At 39.2% G+C, this 26,335-nt stretch overlaps 1 protein-coding gene across 2 annotated transcripts in view; it reads left to right on the forward strand.

Moving 5' to 3' along the window:
* LOC126199239 (RNA-binding protein 33-like) overlaps positions 1 to 26,335 on the forward strand; it is a 222,544-nt gene that overhangs the window by 160,780 nt on the left and 35,429 nt on the right. For both annotated transcript variants that reach the window (XM_049936032.1, XM_049936031.1), the window contains exon 14: positions 22,680 to 22,856. In XM_049936032.1, coding sequence (XP_049791989.1) covers positions 22,680 to 22,856 — 177 coding nt within the window. The remainder of the gene's footprint in view (positions 1 to 22,679; positions 22,857 to 26,335) is intronic.

The following is a 26,335-nucleotide window of genomic DNA, read 5'->3' on the forward strand; positions in this document are numbered from 1 at the left end:
TTGGATGGACACACACACACACACACACACACACACACACACACACACACACACACACACACAAGAATCAGAAAATTTAAAAGGACGACGGTTCAATCCCGCGTCCGGCCATCCTGATTTAGGTTTTCCGTGATTTCCCTAAATTGCTCCAGGCAAATGCCGGGATGGTTCCTTTGAAAGGGCACGGCCGACTTCCTTCCCCATCCTTCCCTAACCCTATGAGACCGATAACCTCGCTGTTTGGTCTCTTCCCCCAAACAACCAACCAACCAACCAGAAAATTTAAAAGACAAACAAGATTCTGGGCAACACAATACTGGCAAGTCCTGGGTAAATTACAAGTGATTATAGGAATAAATATAACCCCTGAACAATATATAGGGGATAGGCAAAATAATGTGAACATTTGTACTTTTTTGGGAATGGTTTATTAATAAGGAGTTGGACTCCCATTTGCCCCCAATACAGCTGCAATTCTTCTTGGAATATTGGCATATAATGATTGTATAGCCTCCAGTGGAATGTTATGCTGATCTTCAATAGACCCTCTTCTACCTCCTGAAGCAACAACAGAGAAAGAAATCTGCTCTGGAGTCTACGCTCCGATACCGCCCACGAGGGTTCGATAATGTTCAAGTCTGGGGACTGTGCTGGCCAGGGAAGACTCTGCAGTTCAGTTGCATGCTTCTCATACCACGATTGTACTGTCCTGGCTATGTGAATGGGTGCATTATTGTCCTGAAATACAGCATCATTGTTGGGGAACAACATTTTAATCATAGGGTCCACCTGATCACCTAAAATGTTCACATAATCCTTGGTCGTAACATGGCCTATGAGAGTAATGATGTAATCTGCAGAATACCATGATATGGCTGCCCATAACATCACAGTTCTACCTCCATGCTTAATTGTTGGAATCAAGTAATCAGGATTGTAGGCTTCTTTTTGACATTCTCCAGATGTAAACCCAGCCTAGTGTTGGAAATGACAAAAACATTGACTCGTCAGATCATATGACATGTTTCCACAGATCAGCCGCCCAGGATTTATGCTCCTGACACCATGTTTTATGCTTCTTTGTGTTGGTTGTCTCACTAATGGTTTTGGTATAGCAGCTCATCCATGAATATTCACTTTATGGATTTCTCGGTAGACAGTGTCAATAGATACAGGGTCTCAAAGATGACTATTGAGCTCTGCAGTCACTGTAGTCTGCATAGTTTTGTGTTGTTTTGACATAATTTGTGTTAGTGTACGATGATCTCTGTCTTTTAGATTTGATTTGCACCTACTGTCACGTTTACATGATGATGACTTCCCATATTTTGTTTATGCTGTCATGACAGTTGAAGCAGTTGTTCTTGAAACATTCAATAAGTTGGCTGTCGTAGTTACTGATGCTCCAGCTAATCAGGCCCCCACAATCTGCCCTCTGCAGAACTTGGTTAGGTCTTCCATTGCACATCATCCTCAGCCTCTGAAAGCAAATACAAAGTGTGCACTAGTCATAAACAGCCTGCACTGATGCATAGTCCATACTGAACATTCACAGTCCACCATGATACATGCCTTACGTGCATTATAGACCGTCAAACACAACCATCCCATTACTACAAGTGTTGACATTATTTTGCCTATCCCCTGTAGTTGAATCAGTGAGTGGAAAAACAGTACAACTCCAAAATCCTTGTTTTGAGATAAATGCAAAAGTGTGCTTTGGGTAAAAAGTGTACATTCTAAAATAATCAAGTGAACAGAGAAGTTGTAAGGAATGACTCCCTCTACAATACCTTGCCAGGCAAGTTTCATTAAGTGCATCCTGAGATGATGATCAACGGAAAACAAAACTCAGAATTATATTGTTTTTCCAGTCAACATTTGTTAAATGTAAAAACACAGGTAACTACATTTAATAAGAATTTTACATAATATGATGACCTAGAAATGTAATGTTTATATTATGATTCCTGTTGATCTCATTGTTTGTCTCCAAAGATGTAATATGAAGTAAAACTCCAAAGTTTCACCATTCATCAATCTTCTTTGCATTGATTTTTTTTTTCCACCAGTGTCTGAAGTCTGTTACATCTGTATATTTGATTACTGATACTGTGGATGGCTTTAATTTCTGACTGTGTGCAATTATGTGTTGTTGATCTTCTGGTTGATAAATTCAATCATGACTTGTTTGTTATTTCCAAATGGTCTGTTGCATGGTAGGAAGAAGTGCCCAAAAACAGAGAAATACAGAAAAATGGTGCGAAAATGCTTGCTTTGTATGAGATATAAGAGAAATCTGAAAATTGTATGATTATAATTTTGTCCTGGACAACCATCTGAAAATATGTGAAGCTCCTGTATCTCAGTAGTCATTTTTTTAATATAATCTTAAATAAAGGTACAAACATTATTTGTACCTTTCAAAGCTTGTCTTTCAATACATGTATAGAAATGTCCAGTATCACTTTTCAAGTTATGTATCTCGAACCCTTAGAGCAATAAATGTTTGTAATAAAACATATCATTAACAGGTATCACTAGAAGTGGCATATTCTGAAGGCAATCAAAAATTACAGCTTCGTGTTCCTTGCATAAAACTTCAATTTCCCTGAGTTTGGCATAAAACTTACTAGCTCTTCATTCATGTACCGTGTTTCCTGCTGCAGCAACTCACTTCCCATTACCATTGAGACTGTGATCTTTTAGTTTTGTATCAAGTTGTTCACGTTCACCACAAACATCAGCATGTGGCCTGCCGAACCTCAAAAGCAAAATTGGAAACTTCAGCTAGAATTCATACTTAACTTTCTCCCTTTCTTCTGTGTATTTCTTCATGAAAAGGTGATACATAATGTCCACATTTAGAGAGGCATCGAAGTATTATACTTCTTTGTAACTGTAATAAGAAACGTGGGAAATGACTCTGTGTGATTTTTTTTATTTTGGCAATTATGAAGCCAGAATACCTTTGGCCTGTTATGATTGCCACAAAATTCTTTAGGATTCTGTCCAGAAACTATTAATTGATTCGTTTGCTGAAGATGCGAATTATTTACGGGATGTATATTCAAGAAAGCAGTTTTACAAATGGAAAGTATCTCTGAGCTATTTTGCATAAAATACGAAAATGTTGTGGTCCAATTTTTTTGCTTGGTTTCTCCTTTCAGGCGACATCTAGCTATTTTTGTGACATTCCATTAGGGCAATCAAATATGTATCTTGATGGTCTTTAAAACTTTCCTGCTAGAAATGAGTCAAAGCACTTCCTCTTGCAACTTGCTCTTGCAACTACACAGAAAGGAAAAAAAAGACATTTCATCTACATCTATATCTATATCATACTCTCCAAGCCACCTAACAATCTCTCCAACCTTGTTCCACTTGTGAATAGTGTGTGGGAATTATGATTGTTGGTAAGCCTCTGTATTGGCTCTAATTTCTCAAATTTTTTCCTTGTGGTCAATACGTGAGGGGTAAATAATATGTTGTCAGACTACTCCTGAAAAGTGCTGTCCCAAAATTTCAATAGTAACTCTCTTCGTGATGCACAACGCTTCTCTTGTAACGTCTGCCAGCAGAGTTTGTTTAGCATCTCCATAAAGCTGTCTCGCCAGCTAAACGATCCCTTGACAAAACGTTCCACTCTTTGTTGGATGTTCTCTATTTCCTCTAGCAGTCCTACCTGATAGGGATCCCAGATAGATAAACAGTACTCAAGAATCGGGTGAACAAGTGCCCTATAAGCCACTTCTTTCATGGATGAGTTAACCTTTCCTTAAGATTCTTCCAAATAATCTGAGTCTGGTGTTTGCTTTTCCCACTATCTGTTTTATATGGTCATTCCACTTAAGGTTGCTCTGGATAGTTAGGCCTAGATATTTTATGGTAGATGCTGTCTGCAGCTGTTCGTCATCAATAGTTTAGCTCTATAGTACTGGATTTCTTTTCGTAGGTATGCGCAATATATTACATTTATTTACTATCAGGGTCAACTGCCAGAGTCTTAACCAATCATAAATTCTCTGCAGGTCGTTCTGCAAATTCTTACTATATTCTGGCATTGCTACTTTGGTATAGACAACTGTATCATCTGCGAATAGCCTTAAAGAGTGTCCAACGCTTTCTACTGGATCATTTATACACTCCTGGAAATTGAAATAAGAACACCGTGAATTCATTGTCCCAGGAAGGGGAAACTTTATTGACACATTCCTGGGGTCAGATACATCACATGATCACACGGACAGAACCACAGGCACATAGACACAGGCAACAGAGCATGCACAATGTCGGCACTAGTACAGTGTATATCCACCTTTCGCAGCAATGCAGGCTGCTATTCTCCCATGGAGACGATCGTAGAGATGCTGGATGTAGTCCTGTGGAACGGCTTGCCATGCCATTTCCACCTGGCGCCTCAGTTGGACCAGCGTTCGTGCTGGACGTGCAGACCGCGTGAGAAGACGCTTCATCCAGTCCCAAACATGCTCAATGGGGGACAGATCCGGAGATCTTGCTGGCCAGGGTAGTTGACTTACACCTTCTAGAGCACGTTGGGTGGCACGGGATACATGCGGACGTGCATTGTCCTGTTGGAACAGCAAGTTCCCTTGCCGGTCTAGGAATGGTAGAACGATGGGTTCGATGATGGTTTGGATGTACCGTGCACTATTCAGTGTCCCCTCGACGATCACCAGTGGTGTACGGCCAGTGTAGGAGATCGCTCCCCACACCATGATGCCGGGTGTTGGCCCTGTGTGCCTCGGTCGTATGCAGTCCTGATTGTGGCGCTCACCTGCACGGCGCCAAACACGCATACGACCATCATTGGCACCAAGGCAGAAGCGACTCTCATCGCTGAAGACGACACGTCTCCATTCGTCCCTCCATTCACGCCTGTCGCGACACCACTGGAGGCGGGCTGCACGATGTTGGGGCGTGAGCGGAAGACGGCCTAACGGTGTGCGGGACCGTAGCCCAGCTTCATGGAGACGGTTGCGAATGGTCCTCGCCGATACCCCAGGAGCAACAGTGTCCCTAATTTGCTGGGAAGTGGCGGTGCGGTCCCCTACGGCACTGCGTAGGATCCTACGGTCTTGGCGTGCATCCTTGCGTCGCTGCGGTCCGGTCCCAGGTCGACGGGCACGTGCACCTTCCGCCGACCACTGGCGACAACATCGATGTACTGTGGAGACCTCACGCCCCACGTGTTGAGCAATTCGGCGGTACGTCCACCCGGCCTCCCGCATGCCCACTATACGCCCTCGCTCAAAGTCCGTCAACTGCACATACGGTTCACGTCCACGCTGTCGCGGCATGCTACCAGTGTTAAAGACTGCGATGGAGCTCCGTATGCCACGGCAAACTGGCTGACACTGACGGCGGCGGTGCACAAATGCTGCGCAGCTAGCGCCATTCGACGGCCAACACCGCGGTTCCTGGTGTGTCCGCTGTGCCGTGCGTGTGATCATTGCTTGTACAGCCCTCTCGCAGTGTCCGGAGCAAGTATGGTGGGTCTGACACACCGGTGTCAATGTGTTCTTTTTTCCATTTCCAGGAGTGTATATATTGTAAACAGCAACGGTTCTATCACACTTCCATGTGGTACTCCTGATATTACCTTTACACTGCTGATATTGCCTTTACATTTGTTGAGTCCGTTAAGAGTGACGTGTTGAGTTCTGTCCGCAAGAAATTCTTCAATCTAATCGCAAATCTGCTCCGATACTCCGTTAAGCTCGTATTTTTTTTTTTTTTTTTTTTCATTAAATGGCAATGCGGGACAGTGTCAAATGCCTTGCTGAAATCAAGGAATACTGCATCAACCTGGTGCCGTTGTCTTCCACTGCGTTGTGGATCTCACAGAGGAACAGAGTGAGCTGAGTTTCATAGGATCTCTGTTTGTGGAATCCATGTTGGTTTTTATAGAGGAGATGTTCATTTTCCAAAAACATTATAATTCTTGAGCATAAAACGTTCCATAATTCTACAACAAATTGACGTCAACGATATAGGTTTATAATTATGTGGATCTGTCTTGCGGCTTTTCTTAAAAACATGAATGACATGCACTTTTTACCAGTTGTTAGGTACCTTTCGCTGCTGAAGCGATCTAGAAGGGGAGAAAGTTATTTCCCATAATCTTCATAGGATCTTACAGGCATCTCAACTGGTCCTGACGTCTTTCCACTACTAAGCAATTGTAGCTGCTTTTCGATTCCACGATCGGTTATCTCAATATCTGCCATTTCGATTTTCGCACAACAATTGAAAGGAGGGACAGTGTTACGATCTTCTGTTGTTGAAACAACTTCAGAAGAGCGAATTCAATATTACAGCCTTCTCTCTGTTATATTCCATTTCAATGCTGGTTTGGTTGCTGAGGGAATAAATAGATGATTTTGCCCCCCTTACTGATTTTGCATACAATCAAAATCAAAGTCTCTTAGGGTTTTTAGTTGGGTCATTTGACAACATCTTACTTTCAAAATCATTGAACACTTCTCTCATTGCTCTCCTTATGTTCATTTTCGCTTCGTTCAGCATTTGTTTGTCATCTAAGTTTTTACTTCTCTTGAATCTGAATTGAAGGGCTCTTTGTTTACATCATACTTTTCTAACACGGCTATTAAACCATGGGGGATCTTTCCCATCCCTTAAAACCTTACTTGGAACATACTTGTCTACGGCACATTGAATGATGCCTTTCAATTTTTTCCATTTGTTCTCCACATCTTTGTATCCTGTCACCCTTGCTGAGAAAATATATCTTCCTACCTTTCTTAACATTCCTTGTAGGACCCATCATCATAGATGCTGTCACAGCCTTATGATCACTGATATCTTTTTCCTACGTTAACTGATTTAATAAGTTCAGGCCTGTTTCTTGCCAGGAGGGTTAAGTCCAAGAGTAGCCCTAAGCATAAACAGAAAAACAAACAGCTAAAATGGTATACAGATGAGCTAGCTCTCACTAGGGAGGAGATGCTCAGACTGTACAGAATATATAAAAATTCTTGTAAACAAGGACCTGAGCTAGATAATACTTCTTATAGAGCCTATCTAAAATGTAAAAAAATCTACAAAGACAAACTGTCCTTGGCCAAAAAACAAGCATGTGAACATTACATTGAAAGTGCTCCCAACAAATGTAAAGCAGCATGGGATATCATCAACCAATATAATTCACAAACCCATACACAAGACGCAATGCTGGTCCCAGAAGAAGTAAATAATTACTTCCTAACCTCAGTGAGTGAGCTGAAAAACAAAATCAAGCAAAATGGCACTTGTGCACTAGATCATATTGGTGCCGTGCCCCATAGTATGTATACTTTCCACTGGAATGTTGTCACCCCAGAGGATATTGTAAAAGCTGTGGCAAGGTTCACCAACTCCAAAAGTATGGACTGTTATTGGTTTTCTAACTATGTAATGAAAAAAATAATACACCTTATCTGTAAACCTCTTTCTTTCATTTTTAACATGTGTTTAGAATCTGGAGATTTCCCAGATGCACTCAAAACTGCTAAAGTAATACCAGCCTTTAAAAAGGAAGATAAGCATCTGCCCCAAAACTATCGACCAGTTTCTATTGTCCCAATTTTCTCTAAAGTTTTTGAATATGTAATGTACAGTCAACTAAATAACTATTTTGATAAGCATGATCTCCTCTCCAACAGACAGTTTGCATATCAGCATGGTAAAAACACCACTACTGCTGTCACTGAAGTTGTTAACCAGCTGTTAACTGCATTCGAAAATAAGGATCTAGTATCAGTCGTACTGTGCGATCTTAGCAAAGCCTTCGACTGCATACCATCTAACACCCTACTTGCAAAACTGGAATTTTGTGGCATACACAAACCATCTTTGGATGTAATCGAATCATACTTAAGTAACAGGAGACAGTATGTATCAATTAAAAATAGATGCTCCTCACTGAAGGAAGTTCGGACTGGAGTGCCTCAGGGCTCGGTCCTAGGTCCTTTTCTGTTTATCATTGCAGTTAATGACTTACCTTACCATGTAGGAGCAAATTCAGTTGTGTGTTATGCAGATGATACAAGTTGCTCAATACACACCATGGCACAACAGAACTGCATCAGGCAACACAGGAAAAACTAGAACTAGTAATGGATTGGTTTTCTTCTAATGAACTCCTGTGTAATCCTGATAAAACACAAGAACTAATACTGGGTTTAACTACAGCTGTTGAAAGCAAATCAATAAAATTGTTAGGATTCCACATTGACTCAAAATTAAACTGGGAGGAACACATTAGCCATATCCGCAAGAGAATAGCAAGAGTGTGTTATCTCATCTGGAGACTGACAGATGTAGTCACTGATGAGTATCTAAAGGTGGTATATTTTGGCCTCTTTCAGTCACACATTTCCTACGGCATATTGTTATGGGGACATTCTTGCTTTGTCAGTGAAATTCTGAAAATTCAAAAAAAAGTAATCAGAATAATAAGCAAAGCTAAGCCCAAGGAACACTGCCGTCCCCTCTTTATCAAGTACATGATATTAACTGTGATGAATCTATACATCTACACAGCACTGCTTTATGTCAGAAGCAACTTAAATGAGTTCGAGACCAGAGAGAACGTACATCCCCACAACACCAGAGGCAAACTGGACTTTGACATACCAAGACACAGACTCACAAAGACTGCAAACTCACACAAAATAATGAGTTTAAAACTCTTCAATAAACTTCCAGCATCTGCTCGGTCACTGACCAATAATATTTTCAAACGTAAGGTTTATGACTGGCTTCTCAAACACCCATTTTATAAGATAACAGAATATTTTGAAATAAGCATTGACATTAGTATATAAGAATATTCCTAAAAGAAAAGGAATTAAATTGTAAAAACTTTACTGTAAAGTTATTGTTAATTGTATATTTAATGTTCAGACCTATTCCGCTGTAAGTCGTCAATGGTGAATAAACTGAATTACCCTCACGAGTTGGTTCTCTAACGATCTGCTCAAGGTAATTTTCGGACAAGACATCCAGAACAATGCCACACGAATCCCTGTCTCTGGCACCAGTTTTGATGGCATGACACTCCCTGTCTATACCTGGTAAGTTGAAGTCACCCCCTATTACAACAGCATGATCAGGGAAGTTACTAATGATATTCTACAAGTTCTTTCTGAAGTGCTCTAAAACTACAAATCCTGACCCAGGTGGTATATAGAAGCATCCGATCATCATTTTTGACCATCCTTTGAATCTCAATTTCACCCAGATTAATTCACATTCGGAATCCGTGATAACCTTGATAGATTTTATCAAATTGTTTACTGCAATAAACACGCCGCCACCATTGGTGACTAACCTATCCTTACTATAAATATTCCAATCTCAATGTAGGATTTCATTGACATTGACGTCTGGTTTTAACCAGCTTTCTGTTCCCAATACTATCTGTGCATTATAACCTTCAGTAAGCGATACTGATTATGGGACCTTTCCTTGGATGCTCCTGCAGTTTACTAAAATCATATTAATCTTTTCTATCTCTGATCTACGAGGGCCAAGATCCTCTGAGGTCACTGTGGCTGATTTAACAGGCAAATCGTCTTTTATCCCAAGGGAAGAGTTCTCTAACCTAAAAAAGCCCCATGTGCACACAGGTACTCTGCTACCCCTGCATGTAGTGCACGCCTGACCTATTAAGGGGAACCCTACAATTCTGCACCTGATAGCGGAGGTCAAGAAATTCGCATCCGATACCGTTGCAGAGTCATATGAGCCTCTGGTTTAGACCTTTCACTCTGCTCCAAACCAGAGGACCGCGATCAACCCTGGGCACGATGCTACACATAGACAGCTTAGCCTCCACCTCACATGCATTGCTAATTGCCTTCACCAAATCAGCCATCTGCCGTAAGGAGCCAAGGATGCCCTCAGAACCCAAGCAGCAGGGGTCATTCATGCCGACATTGCCACTACATGCAGCCAGTTTCACCCAGTGCGCTTGATAGCTGCCGGTAGGGCCTCCTCCAAATCACGGATGAGACCTCCCAGCAAACATACTGAATGCACACTGGAATTCTTTCCCACCTTGCCTTCTATCTCCCTGACGGGCTCCATTGCCCTCCTAACATTGGAGCTCCCAATTACAAGCATACCCACCCACTGTACTTGTCCAGACTGGGCAGGAAAATCGACCACTGGTCCAACTGGAGATGCATACTGTGCTGGCTCAGTTACCAACTCTGGGTAGCAACTCATATCTGTTGCTAAGATGTAGGGCGCCAGCTGCACGGCCTGCTTCCTCTTTCATCTTCTGCCTAGTGACATGCGAACCCATCACTGTCTGCCACCCACTCTGGAGTGAGGATGGGCTGATTAGTATTGGGTATTAGAAGCCTCTGCGATGTCCGGGTCACCAGGCGATTCCAGTGGCACCAAAGGTCACTGGCCCCAATCTCACCGCAACTTTGGGCATTAGCTAGACGCTTGTCAACAGTAGCCAACACAGCTTCCAACTGTTTTCGGGCAGCAGCCAACTCTCCTTGTGTCCGCTCACAACAAACACAATCCCTAGCCATAACATATTGTGTATAAAATAGATGTTGTTGTTGTTGCGGTAGTGGTGGTGGTGGTGGTGGTGGTGGTGGTGGTCTTCAGTTCAGAGACTGGTTTGATGCGGTTCTCCATGTTACTCTATCCTGTGCAAGCTGCTTCATCTCCCAGTACCTACTGCAACCTGCATCCTTCTGAATCTGTGTAGTGTATTCATCTTTTGGCCTCCTCTACGATATTTACCCTACACGCTGCCCTCTAATACTAAATTGGTGATCCCTTGATGCCCCTGAACATGTCCTACCAACCAATCCCTTCTTGTAGTCAAGTTGTGCCACAAATTTCTCTTCTCCTCAATTCTATTCAATATCTCCTCATTAGTTATGTGATCTAGCTATCTAATCTTCAGCATTCTTCTGTAGCACATTTAGAAATCTTCTATTCTCTTCTTGTCCAAACAATTTATTGTCCATGTTTCACTTCCATACATTGCTAGACACCATACAAATACTTTAAGAAACGACTTCCTGACACTTAAATATATACTTGATGTTAACAAATTTCTCTTCTACAGAAACGCTTTCTTTGCCAATGCCAGTCTACATTTTATATCCTCTCTACTTCGACCATCATCAGTTACTTTGCTCCCCAAATAGCAAAACTCATTTACTACTTTAAGTGTCTCTTTACCTAATCTAATTTCCTCAGCATTACCCAACTTAATTCGACTACATTCCATTATCCTCATTTTGCTTTTGTTGATGTACATCTTATATCCTCCTTTCAAGACACTGTCCATTCCATTCGACTGCTCTTCCAGGTCCTTTGCTGTCTGACAGAATTACAGTGTCATCAGCGAACCTCAAAGTTTTTATTTCTTCTCCATGGATTTTAATTCCTACTCCGAATTTTTCTTTTGTTACCTTTACTACTTGCTCAATATACAGATTGAATAACATCGGGAATAGGCTACAACCCTGTCTGACTCCCTTCCCAACCACTGCTTCCCTTTCATGCTCCTCGACTCTTATAATTGCCATTTGGTTTCTGTACAAATTGTAAATAGCCTTTCGCTCCCTGTATTTTACCCCTGCTACCTTAAGTATCCAAATGCTAGAAGCGTAGGTTTGCCTTTCCTTTATCTATCTTCTAAGGTGAGTCATAGGGTCAGTATTGCCGCACGTGTGCCAACATTTCTATAGAATCCAAACTGTTCTTCCCCGACGTCGGCTTCTACCAGTTTTTCCATTCATCTGTAAAGAATTCACATTATTATTTTGCAGCCGTGACTTATTAAACTGATAGTTTGATACTCTTCACATCTGTCAACACCTGCTTTCTTTGGGCTTGGAATTATTATATTCTTCTTGATGCCTGAGGGTATTTCGCCTGTCTCATACATCTTGCTCACCAGATGGTAGAGTTTTGTCAGGGCTGACTCTCCCAAGGCTGTCAGTAGTTCTAGTGGAATGTTGTCTACTCCTGTGTCCTTGTTTCGACTTAGGCCTTCCAGTGCTCTGTGAAACTCTTCACGCACTATCATATCTCCCATTTCATCTTCATCTACATCCTCTTCCATTTCCATAATATTGTCCTCTCGTACATCACCCTTGTATAGACCCTCTATGTACTTCTTCCACCTTTGTGCTTTCCCTTCTTTGCCTAGAACTAGGTTTCCATCGTAGCTCTTGATATTCAAACAAGTGGTTCTCTTTTCTGCAAGCATCTCTTTAATTTTCCTGTAGGCAGTATCTATCTTACCGCTAGTGAGATATGCCTCTACGTCATTACATTTGTCCTCTATCCATCCCTGCTTAGCCATTTTGCACTTCCTATCAATCTCATTTTTGAGATGTTTGTATTCCTTTTTGCCTGCTCCGTCAAAGCCACTAATTCTTCTTCTACTGTATTTCTTTCTCCCATTCCTGTCAGTTTTTCCCTGATGCTCTCCCTGAAACTCCCTACAACCTCTGATTCTTTCAGTTTATCCAGGTCCCATCTCCTTAAATTCCCACCTTTTTGCAGTTTCTTCAGTTTTAATCTGCAGTTCATAACCAATAGATTTCGGTCAGAGTCCACATCTGCCCCTGGAAATGTCTTACAATTTAAGACCTGGTTCCTAAATCTCTGTCTTACCATTATATAATCTATCTGAAACCTTCCAGTATCTACAGGTCTCTTCCATGTATACAACCTTCTCTCATGATTCTTGAACCAAGTGTTAGCTATGATTAAGTTATGCTCTGTGCAAAATTCTACCAGACGGCTTCCTCTTTCATTTCTTACCCCTATTCCATATTCACCTACTACGTTTCTTTCTCTTCCTTTTCCTACTATCAAATTCCAGTCACCCATGACTAGTAAATTTCTGTCTCCCTTCACTATCTGAATAATTTCTTTTAACTCATCATACATTTCATCAATCTCTTCGTCATCTGTGGAGGTAGTTGGCCTATAAACTTGTACTACTATGGTAGGTGTGGGCTTCATGTCTATCTTGGCCACAGTAATGCATTCACTATGCTGTTTGTAGTAGCTTACCCACACTCCTATTTTTTATTCATTATTACTCCTGCAGTACCGTTATTTGATTTTGTATTTGTAACCCTGTATTCACCTGACCAGAAGTCTTGTTCCTCCTGCCACCGAATGTTACTAATTCCCACTATATCTAACTTTAACCTATCCATTTCCCTTTTTAAATTTTCTTTTGATTAAGATATCTGACATTCCACACTCCAATCCGTAGAACGCCTGTTTTCTTTCTCCTGATAACAACGTCCTCCTTAGTAGTCCCCGCCCGGAGATCCAAATGGGGGACTATTTTACCTCCGGAATATTTTACCCAAGAGGACACCATCACCATTTAACCATACAGAAGAGCCGCATGCCCTCGGGAAAAATTATGGCGATAGTTTCCCCTTGCTTTTAGCCATTTGCAGTACCAGCACAGCAAGGCTGTTTTTGTTAGTGTTACAACACCAGATCAATCAATCATCCAGACTGTTGCCCTGCAACTACTGAAATGGCTGCTGCCCCTCTTCAGGAACCACATGTTTGTCTGGCCTCTCAACAGATACCCCTCCGTTATGGTTGCACCTGCAGTATGGCTATCTGTGTTGCTGAGGCACGCAAGCCTCCACGCCAACGGCAAGGTCCATGGTTCGTGGGGGGGATAGATATAAGATAAAATAGATACAAGGTCTCAAATGGCGCTACTGAGTTTGAAATGTATACAAAATATACCAAAGGAGAATAAAGTTACACTAAAAGTTGCTGTGCAGATTTCTCAATGCTATTGAACAGAAATAAATTTCTCTACTGAAGTTTATGTATTTACAGATATCTTATATTAGAAATCCTGCTTACCGAAAAGTTGTTGCATGAGATAAATTCTCAAATTAGAATACACTGATCTAAATTGTATGCTGTCTTCTAGCACAAAATTTTTGACACTTTGTGGCATGACGAAGTTTCTGGCGACAGTAGTGAATTGTCCTAAGCCTTCCAGATAGAATGCATTTAGTTCAACACACTCTGGGCTACAAATTAACATCATTATCACTTAGCTGAATGTATTCTTTAATATATTTTTAATAGTTCAAAGTTATTAGCCAAAAATTTAAAAAAAAAACCTCTGTTTTTGAACAGTAGTTTTCCAAAGAAAGATTAATTTCTCAGCTTTAATATTTTTTCTGCTATTTCACCACTGTATAGTATAGTTACTTTTTATAGGGTATCAATGGTGAGCGGCTTACACTTAAAAAAATACGCCATTTTAAAAAATGTTTTTTTTTTTTTTTAATTTTTCAATTTTGTTGACTGCATTACCTTTGTTGGGGACCAGATAAAAATCTGAAAATTTCACCGTTAATAGACCTTTATGATATCAAATTTGAGTATAAATTTCAACTTTGAGAATCAATTGGAAGTTATGGAAAACAAATTACAAACACGAGTCAAAAATACGTTTTTTAACATCTGCGATATCTAGGCTTATGGAATAAAATATATCAATTACAGTATATAATTTAATCATATCTATGATTACTTACTTTTTTTATTGATAATAAGCCTACTAATTACATTATATTGTTCTATTATTATTTGTTTTTAGTGCATTGCTCATTGAACATTTGAGAAATTTTTTCACTCACTTTGGGTATTAGATTATAAGTTCACCCAGTCACAGTTGTAACTTCCATGGGAACCATCTTCCTTAGTAAATTTTTAAGTGGCACCCAAACTTGATCCTTCTCAATTTTTTTAAAAGATGTCCTTGGTCCTGGAGGGTGATAAAATACAACATGTTGATATTGGTTTTGGTTTTGACAGTCAATATTACCAACTTCGCCAATCCAGCACTGTTCATCATAAACACAAGCCACTATGTCTTTATTTTGAAGAACCAGTTGTAGAAGTTTTCCACACTGATGAAGTTCACTATCAGGCGAAGCTGATGTGATCTTACACCTCAGTAAGTTGTGTGAATGGGGTACAAAACAATGAAAATATCGAGTGCCTTTAATCTTCTGACAAGTGTAGTACCTTTCCTTCAAGACACTGTCATAGACTTCGTGTATTTCCTCACATTGTACAAAAATGTAGGTAATTCCTTTGATATGTTTTTTTACAGCCCTTTGCCTTTACAAATGTCTGCTTGTGTCTGTGTATGTGTGGTTGGATGTGGGTGTGTGTGCGAGTGTATACCTGTCCTTTTTTCCCCCTAAGGTAAGTCTTTCCACTCCCAGGATTGGAATGACTCCTTACCCTCTCCCTTAAAACCCACATCCTTTCGTCTTTCCCTCTCCTTCCCTCTTTCCTGATGAGGCAACAGTTTGTTGCGAAAGCTTGAATTTCGTGTGTATGTTTGTGTTGGTTTGTGTGTCTATCTACCTGCCAGCACTTTCGTTCGGTAAGTCACATCATCTGTGTTTTTGCTGCCCCATCCGAAAAGTAAATCATTTTGTTATTATGGAAGAGTGTTGCTGTTTAATGTAATTTGTTACGGCCTTTTTTTTTTTACCCATTGGTGCCCTTGTACTTCATCTTGAACAACAAAGGAATAATTTTCCAAAAAGTCAGCAAGAACTAAGCATTCATCAGCTGCCATGGTTTGCTTTTTAACTTTCAAAAATTTACTTTTAGCTTTTGTAATAAAATAATGCATTTTCAGATTTTCAAGGTTAGCCACCAACACTTTAGAAAACTCTTCTCATGATTTTATGACTGTCACCATTTCAGTTCCGTCTTTTGTCACCCATTGTTTGTGTTTTATATTGTCAGGCATCAAATCATCATCTTTGGATTCTTCAAACATGTCACATAAGGGTTGTTTGCCTGGCCAATTTTCACATTTTCCCTTGATCTTACAATTGTAAAACACACACACACACACACACACACACACACACACACACACACATTATGGGTGCCAGATGCCCCTGCAACAATACACCATCTTGGTGTCAACTCGCAAAACTTTAATCTTCCAATTTTTATGTCAGGATTCTCTTTTTTAAATTCAGTGAATAGTTCATTTCAATTACACAATATTAACCTTTTTTGTCTTTGAATCTTAGAACCATTTTCTTTCACAGAAACACAGTCTTTTTTTTGTCAGACATCAAATAGTTGTTATTGTCAGTGTCATAATACTTAATAACTTTATTGATTGTGTTTTTATCTACCAAATTAGATGCACTTTTCTTTTGTAATGCTGGTAAAATTCCCTGTTCTTTTACTAATTGCCTTGTTAACTTAACAAGACGTTCTGACACATTAAATTCATCACTAACTTTTGCTCGACTCCAAGATTCGGCAGTAAACTGATAATCTTAATTGTATCCTCTTTGTTTGTAGTACTGCATTTAGTTTTTAGTTTTTCTATCAAATCATCATATTTTGTTGGTGAAGTTTTAGAACTTCTATCTGTTTTAGTACAAATTGTATTTTGAAATGAAACTTCCAACTTCTTCTTGACTGTAGCTGCCACTTACTCAGTTTTTGTTTTCAAGGCACTTGGTCTTTTATCTTGACTTAGTTTTCTAATTTTACTAGCAGGCAATATACCCAGGATTTCACAAGGCAGCAGAGGATCAAGAAGGTAAAAAGACGAGGGCTAATAGAAATCCTTGGGTAACAGAAGAAATATTGAATTTAATTGGCGAAAGGAGAAAATATAAAAATGCAGTAAATGAAGCAGGCAAAAAGGAATACAAACATCTCAAAAATGAGATCGACAGGAAGTGCAAAATGGCTAAGCAGGGATGGCTAGAGGACAAATGTAAGGATGTAGAGGCTTGTCTCACTAGGGGTAAGATAGATACTGCCTACAGGAAAATTAAAGAGACCTTTGGATAGAAGAGAACCACTTGTATGAATATCAAGAGCTCAGATGGCAACCCAGTTCTAAGCAAAGAAGGGAAGGCAGAAAGGTGGAAGGAGTATATGGAGGGTTTATACAAGGGCGATGTACTTGAGGACAATATTATGGAAATGGAAGAGGATGTAGATGAAGATGAAATGGGAGATAAGATACTGCGTGAAGAGTTTGACAGAGCACTGAAAGACCTGAGTCGAAACAAGGCCCCGGGAGTAGACAACATTCCATTAGAACTACTGATGGCCTTGGGAGAGCCAGTCATGACAAAACTCTACCGTCTGGTGAGCAAGATGTATGAGACAGGCGAAATACCCACAGACTTCAAGAAGAATATAATAATTCCAATCCCAAAGAAAGCAGGTGTTGACAGATGTGAAAATTACCGAACTATCAGTTTAATAAGTCACAGCTGCAAAATACTAACACGAATTCTTTACAGACGAATGGAAAAACTGGTAGAAGCAGACCTCGGGGAAGATCAGTTTGGATTCCGTAGAAATGTTAGAACACGTGAGGCAATACTAACCTTACGACTTATCTTAGAAGAAAGATTAAAGAAAGGCAAACCTACGTTTCTAGCATTTGTAGACTTAGAGAAAGCTTTTGACAACGTTAACTGGAATACTCTCTTTCAAATTCTGAAGGTGGCAGGGGTAAAATACCGGGAGTGAAAGGCTATTTACAATTTGTACAGAAACCAGATGGCAGTTATAAGAGTCGAGGGGCATGAAAGGGAAGCAGTGGTTGGGAAAGGAGTGAGACAGGGTTGTAGCCTCTCCCCAATGTTATTCAATCTGTATATTGAGCAAGCAGTAAAGGAAACAAAAGAAAAATTCGGAGTAGGTATTAAAATTCATGGAGAAGAAGTAAAAGCTTTGAGGTTCGCTGATGACATTGTAATTCTGTCAGAGACAGCAAAGGACTTGGAAGAGCAGTTGAACGGAATGGACAGTGTCTTGAAAGGAGGATATAAGATGAACATCAACAAAAGCAAAACGAGGATAATGGAATGTAGTCAAATTAAATCGGGTGATGCTGAGGGGATTAGATTTGGAAATGAGACACTTAAAGTAGTAAAGGAGTTTTGCTATTTATGGAGTAAAATAACTGATGATGGTTGAAGTAGAGAGGATATAAAATGTAGACTGGCAATGGCAAGGAAATCGTTTCTGAAGAAGAGAAATTTGTTAACATCGAGTATAGATTTAGTGTCAGGAAATCGTTTCTGAAAGTATTTGTATGGAGTGTAGCCATGTATGGAAGTGAAACATGGACGATAACCAGTTTGGACAAGAAGAGAGTAGAAACTTTCGAAATGTGGTGCTACAGAAGAATGCTGAAGATAAGGTGGGTAGATCACGTAACTAATGAGGAGGTATTGAATAGGATTGGGGAGAAGAGAAGTTTGTGGCACAACTTGACAAGAAGAAGGGATCGGTTGGTAGGACATGTTTCGAGGCATCAAGGGATCACAAATTTAGCATTGGAGGGCAGCATGGAGGGTAAAAATCGTAGAGGGAGACCAAGAGATGAATACACTAAGCAGATTCAGAAGGATGTAGGTTGCAATAGGTACTGGGAGATGAAGAAGCTTGCACAGGATAGAGTAGCATGGAGAGCTGCATCAAACCAGTCTCATGACTGAAGACCACAACAACAACATCTACTTTTTTAATGGTTGCTGATAAGTCACAAAATTCTGTATCTGAGGTTTCACTATCCTTTCTCTTGTGAATTACAAGTATCTTATAATAACATATTGGACACTTTGATTTTCCTGGTACGAGATTGACAAAAGGGCTTTTATTTTTAGAGTAACGATCAAATTTTATTTCTCGCTGACCTTTTGTTATATGTTTTTATAAGGGTCCATGCAAGATTGACCAAAAAGTTGATGAATTTTTTTTTTAAGTATTTCATTTCATGGTACTTGCATGTTGATTTGACATCTGGGCCGACTTGTAAATAAAATAACACTTTTTCTTCTTCACTGTAATCTTCAGTTAAAGTAATGTCTTTAGGATACACTCCTTACACACTTTTATGACATGCTTCATTAACAATAACACCAGCAGAACACTGAGACACCATTTTTCAACTGCACATTTCAAGAACTTCTAGATAAATAAGTGTAAGTAGACAATTGTTGGTGTAATGGGGATGACAACGGTAAGACTTGTATAGGCTTGCAGATGCAATTGTTAGCCTGCTGAAACAATTACCACAGCATTGTTTCGACAAATAATCATTAGCTAGTGTAATGTGGTTTGTTACATTATGTAGTTGGTATACTTTATTTGATTAGCATACCAGATATCACAGATGTTAAAAAACATATATTTGACTCAAGTTTGTAATCTTTTTTTTCCATAACTTCCAATTGAATCTCAAAGTTAAAATTTATACTGAAGTTTGATACCATAAAGGTCTATTAACTGTGAAATTTTCAGATTTTCATCTGGTCCCCCAACAAAGATATTGAACACAAAATGGAAAAATTAAAAAAAATATCTTGGAACAAATAAGCCCTCGGTCACAAATATTAAGTCAAAATTGACCAGGTTTCGACGCTACTATGAGCATCGTCTTCAGAATTAGACTAACTGTTCTAAAACATATTATGTATATAATACATTAATAAAATTAAAGTTTGTACTTACTGGAAAAAGATGGAGTACTTACAAGTCACATATTAAAAAAGATCTAAGCCAGAAAAGCAACGTCATGAATAGTTGTAAGAAAGATGGCGAGCCGCTAAGGGCTGCTCGTACTTTAGTGAACAAGGGTTGCAACAAGACTGAGGTGCTCACGTTAGAAAGTGTGGGCAAGTAAACATGGTGTTGCTACGAGCGCCATCTAGTGGCCACAGAAACAACTAGGCTAGTGTACATTCAAAATTAGACACATGAAATTGTGATGCAGCTGATTCAGGCATAACATAAGCACTAATAATAATAGGATGAAGTTACATATTTATCTGCTTTAAACAGAGATACATTTTCTAACGTAAAAAAACGTTAGTTATGACATACAAGAAAACAGCAAAGATGTAACAGGAAAACAACATTTCGGTAAATTGCATGAGGAAATCTGAATCAAAATCAAGCAATGGCTTTATACAGTCGAAAAAGTTTTTATTTCGCAGCTGCAGCTGTTTGTTGAGAATGAGGCCATCATGATGAGAGAGATGTTTGAAAATTTCCAATTCCTCTGAAACATTCTTCTTTTCAGTATGTAGAATATTGTTATCGCCTATGGCTTTAGGCGCGTGTCCAGTAATTAAGAGATGATCGGCAAAGGATGAATTTAGGGGACTGGTGCCGTTCTTTCTCAAAAGATGTTCTTTATATCTGATGGTGAAAGCACGTCCAGTTTGCCCTATATAATAGGAGGAGCAGGTATCATAGATGATCTTATAAACGCCAGAACTTTCTGTAGGGGAGCGAATGGATTTCAAATTATGAATGAAGTTTCTCTTTAGATTATTATTAGTAGAGAAGGCAACATTGCAGTTGTATTTGTTGCAGAGCATGCGCTGAATCTGATAGGAAATGGGTCCTATGAAAGGAATAGAAAAATGTTTTTTGGGTAAATTTCAGTGCATGAGGTGTTGAGCGTGGTAGTTCTTGCAGTTTTCTTTTTTAGGATATCGTCCACTACGTTAGGTGTATATTCATTATTGCCTGCTATGGTTTTAAGTAAATTAATCTCCTCATTAAACTTTTCTGTTGAAAGTGGTATAGAGGTGGCTCGGTGAACGGCAGAGTGAAAAAAGGCCATTTTTTGAGACTGTGGATGAAAAGAGGAAGCAGGCACGATTTGGTCAGTATACGTTTCTGTTCGAAAAATATTGAAAGTATTGTTATTGTCTTCTACTGTAAGCATCAAGTCTGAATAATGTAATTGGCGGTTTTCGTTTTCGAGTTCAATAGTGAAAGAAATTTTTTCATGGAGTTCGTTAAAAAGTTTAAATATATGATCAATTCTATCGGCGGGTCTGTTATAGATGACTAGAATATCATCAACGTATCTTGTGTAAGAAAAGATACCTAGTGAAGCGGCTGAGACATGGTTAAACAGCTTTTCTTTCCAAGGAATTGATAAAGATGTCGGCAATGATGCCGGCTAAAGGGTTGCCCATAGCGAGCCCATCAGACTGCTGGTACAGTTGTCCGTTGAATTCAAAGTAGTTTTACTTGACAACAACATTAATGAGATTAATATCCGTTTCCCATCCATTCCATTTTTTAACATAGTGTATTTTCTTATGTGTAGTCTGCTCACCATTGATACGCTATAAAAAGTAACTATACTATACAGTGTAATAGCAGAAAAAATATTAAAGCTGAGAGATTAATCTTTCTTTGGAAAACTACTATTCGAAGCTTTTTTTAATTTGTGGTTGATAACTTTGAACTATTAAAATATATATTAAAGAATACATTCAGCTAAGTGATAATGATGTTAATTTGTAGCCCAAAGTGTGTTGAAGTAAATATTCCATATGCCTTAGAAAAGTGTGTTCCAAGCAAGGCTTTAAGGCATGCAAAAGATCCAGTTGGTTCAATAGTTTCGTTAGAAAGTTGCTAAAAAAAACAGAGTTTCATCACAAATTTAAGAGAACTAAAAACCTAGCTGACAACAAAGGCTGAACAAAATGAAAATGAGTGTAAGGAGAGCAACAAGAGATACGTTCAGTGACTGTGAAACCAAAATTTAGCCAACCAGTCTGACTAAAACTAAGAAGTTGTAAGTGTAGGTAAAATCGGTAATCAGATGGAAATCATTAACATCTGGAACAGATGAGATACCTTTTAAGATTCTATAGAGATGGTACAGAGAACTTGCCTTCCCTTCCAGCAGCAGTTTATCATAGGTCATTGGAGCAATGAAGGGTACCATGAGACGTACGTAATTACAGGCCCATATCGCTGATGTCAATCGGTTGTAGAATTATGGAATCTGTTTTATCCTCACATATTATGGAGGTTTTTGAGAACAAACATGCATCTATAAAACTCAAAATGGATTTCACAAATCTTATGAAACTCAGATCGCTCTGTTCCTCTCTCAGACCCACAGCACTTTTGATATCGATTTTCAGATTGATGTGTTCCTTGACTTCAGAAGGGCATTTGGTACAGTCCCGCACTATCACGTAGTGAAAAAAATAAGACCTTATTGACAATCGGACCAGCTGACTGGATTCAAGATAATTCCAGGAGTACATAAGTAAATGTGGATATGACCATTACTGTTTACAAGCTATATAAATGGCCCCGTGGACAACATTGGAAGCTCCACGAAATTGTTTGCAGATTACGTGCCTGTAGGAAGATACCAATGTCAAAAGATGATAGTGAATTGCAGGCATACCTGCAGAGAATTGATGAATGCAGGGATTGGCAATTGACCATGCATGTTTATGAATGTAACATACTGCACATAAAAAAAGAACCATTACTGACATTGGGTATTGTAGATATTTGGATCAGTGTCATTTCTTAAAAATCCCGAAGACACTGAACTACTACTGCAGATTTCAATGTTACAAGTGTCTTGTTTCATTGCTTATCTGTTCAAAATAAGCTTTATTGTGTAATTGAAAGGACAGTTGCAGTGCTAGTAATATACACCATCTGCACTACAAAGTGATAATTAATTTAATTAAAGAACAGAATGAAATTTTTGTGTGTATTGAAATGTCATTGTAAATAAAGAACTGTTTTCAAAATATTCCTAACAGCGGCAGTTAAAGCATCAGCAAAAGCATCAACACCACTTCCACCAACAGCATCAACAAATACCGCCACAACAACAATTCTTATCGCAAGGAGGCCAGCAGCTTAAACAGCATCCTATACAGAAGGTGTCTGTAGTCACCAAACAGTCAGTACAGGGCATTCCAGTTCTACGGAAAAATGTAAGTATAATTTTATGTGACCATTATTGCTCTTCATACTTACTCAATAGTAACCATTTCACAAAAATGGCACCCAGTTGTGATTTATGTATGCCATCCAGTGAATACAGATTATTTCTCTCATTACTTATATGTGGTAATATTAATAATTGTTCTGTGGTAGGATAAACAGTGATTAAGTACCATAATTGCTATTATTTTAGAGTGTACAGAAATGTTGTTTTGGTCATTAACCATAAGGTTGGTTTTGTGCAGTTCTCCATTCCTCGCAGTGGTTTGATGCAGTTCTCGATTCCTCACACTTACCATGTATGCTCCTCATTTCAGTATACTCATATCTACATCTGCATATACATACGTATTTCGCAAATTGCCTTACAGTGAATGGCGGGGGTTATGTTGTACCACTACTGGTCCATTACTTATATGTGGTAATATTAATAATTGTTCTGTGGTAGGATAAACAGTGATTAAGTACCATAATGGCTATTATTTTAGAGTGTACAGAAATGTTGTTTTGGTCATCAACCATAAGGTTGGTTTTGTGCAGTTCTCCATTCCTCGCAGTGGTTTGATGCAGTTCTCGATTCCTCACACTTACCATGTATGCTCCTCATTTCAGTATACTCATATCTACATCTGCATATACATACGTATTTCGCAAATTGCCTTACAGTGAATGGCGGGGGTTATGTTGTACCACTACTGGTCCATTTCCTTTCCTGTTCCACTCACAAATAGAGCAAGGGAAAATGACTCTAAAACCCTCCATATAAGCCCTAATTTCTGTCATCTTATCTTCATAGTCTTTATGTGAAATGTACTTTGGCAGCAGTAGGATTTTTCTGCAGTCGCACTAGCATTCTATGTACTGTCTCCTTTACGGAGGAGCTACACTGTCCTTACATGCTCATTCCACTTCATATCAGTTTGCAGTGTTACATCTAGATATTTAATCAATGTTACTGTTTTGACGTACACCCTACTAGTGCTGTACTCGAATGTTACTGTATTGTTTTTCCCACCCATACACATTAACTTACATTTATCTAAGGTAGCTCCTGTGATTCTTTCTTTCCACCACCCCTTCAACTACAGTTTGCAGTAACAACTCATTTGTGGCCAATCATCCTATCTTTCATATTGATTGTGTATTGTATTAGCCGTTTCTGCTGGTCATTGACATAAAGTAAGGAGGTCATTGTTTTCCATTGAACCAATTCATGTGATCTTAAACCGTCTCCTGATTCTCTACATTTCATAGGCTTCTAAAATCTTGAACATAATGTCCTCCTCCTTGCCAACCAGCATGGATTCTAAAAACATCAATCATGTGAACTGAAAAGAGATTATAAGACTGTATTAAAATAGCAGATATTCCATGATTTAAAAGAAAATACATGCATAGACAATATCTTACCTGTACCTCATCTATATGTGGACGGAAGAGAAAATTTCACTAGCTTATGAACTATTGCTCTTTATTAGTTTAAGCACGTGTGTGCATGCGCGCACGCACAGGAAATACAGTAAACATTGATGAGTAGCTTTGAATGTTGAAATAGTGAAGGCAGCAGAGGATCAAATAGGTAAAAAGACATGGTGTAGTAGAAATCCTTGGACAAGACAACAGATACTGAATTTAATTAATGAAAGGAGAAAATACAGAACTGCAGCAAATGAAGAAGGTGAAACAAAGTACAAATGTCTACAAAATGAGATTGGCACAAAGTGCAAAATGGCTAAGCAGGGACAGATAGAGAACAAATGCAAGCCTGTAGAAGCATGTATAATTTGGAGAAAGATATATACCACTTATAAGGAATTTAGAGAAACCTTTGGAGTAAACAAAAGTAGCTATATGAATATCAAGAGCTCAGACAGAGAACTAATGCTAAGCAAAGAAAGGAAAGGTGAAAGGAGTATATTTCCTTGCGGACCCCCTTCACTAGGAAAAATAGTATCAGGCCCCCAGCCTATTGTTATTAATAAAAGTAGTCATATTTTATATTTGTTCCTCATTATATTTACCAAATTCAATTGAAAAGGATTTTATGCAGCAGAAACCAAAAATAGCAAGACTCATTGTAATGAAAATATGGAACAAATTTTTTATCTTTATCGCATTTTCATTTATGCAAAAACTATGAAATGAACATTATGTACAATTCAACAAACAAGAATTATAAGAGCAATAAAAATTTAAATTAAGAAGTTTAGTGTGATGGATGCGCTTGCTTTTGGGAACAAAGTTCCTCAAGATGTGGAGGAATAGCAGAAAGAGCCACTCGAAGTTCTTTGTTTACATTTAGCTTTGAACAGTAGTGGACTTCACAGCTGAAAAAGCTGAAAATCTAATCTTGCACAAGTATGTCGTTGCAAAAAGGAATCAGGATCTTCACTGCATTTTTGCTTAGTGTTGGAAAATCCTTGCTAATATGTATCCAAAACTCCAGCAAAGACACTTCATTAAATTTATTCTTCAGTGAAGTATCACAAGCGAGTTCAATAAGTTGTTCTTGCTCTTCGTATTTAGAAATGATGGTCCAGGAGCATTTGTGAATGGATTTTCAATCCAATTAAGTTTAATTAAATCGTTGCTGAAATACTTCTCGAAGTGAACTGTTAATTTAGCAAGATGATGATGAAAGCAAGTCATTGGAAGTATCAGATTTTCTGTGTCCTCTAACAGTGACACTACAGTAAGGAACATACCTACACTCATGCTCATAAATTAAGGATAATGCTGATACATGGTGAAACAATGCTCTGGTGGGTGGTTTACGGGTTTAAAGCACCTTGGGGTATGACCATGTGGTGCATTGGCGCTGGCAGCAGTCCACATACGCAGAGGTGTGTTGGTGCATGTCAGAGTACGGTGCAGCGAGTAAGTGTGCAGATGTTTTCAGACGTGCTAATGGTGAATGTATGTTGAAAATGGCTCAAAGAATACATATTAATGGGGTAGAACACTAGGGCGGCTGGAGCCTGGTCAAACACAGCAGGTTGTAGCACAGGCCCTCTGTGCGCCACAAAGTGTGATCTCAAGATTATGGAAACGATTCCGGCAAACAGGAAATGTGTCCAGCCACTAAAGTATGGGACATACACAGTTAGCAACACCACAAGAAGACCGATATCTCACCATCAGTGCCTGCAGACGGCCAGAGTGCTGCAGGTAGCCTTGCTCAGTATATTACCGCAGCCACTGGAACAGTTGTCTCCAGACACACAGTCTATAGTACAAGGTCATTGAAACAGCGGTCCCAGGTTATGTTCGTGGACAAGTCCAGGTATAGTCTGAACAGTGATTCTTGCCAGTTTTCATCTGGCGTAACCAAGAACCAGATACCAACCCCTTAATGTCCTTGAAAGGGACCTTTATGGAGGTCGTGGTTTGATGGTGTGGAGTGGAATTATGATGTGCACATACACCCCTGCATGTCTTTGACTGAGGAACTGTAACAGGTCAGGTGTAT

This window comes from Schistocerca nitens, chromosome 8, assembly GCF_023898315.1.
Source record: "Schistocerca nitens isolate TAMUIC-IGC-003100 chromosome 8, iqSchNite1.1, whole genome shotgun sequence".
Taxonomy (NCBI): domain Eukaryota; kingdom Metazoa; phylum Arthropoda; class Insecta; order Orthoptera; family Acrididae; genus Schistocerca; species Schistocerca nitens.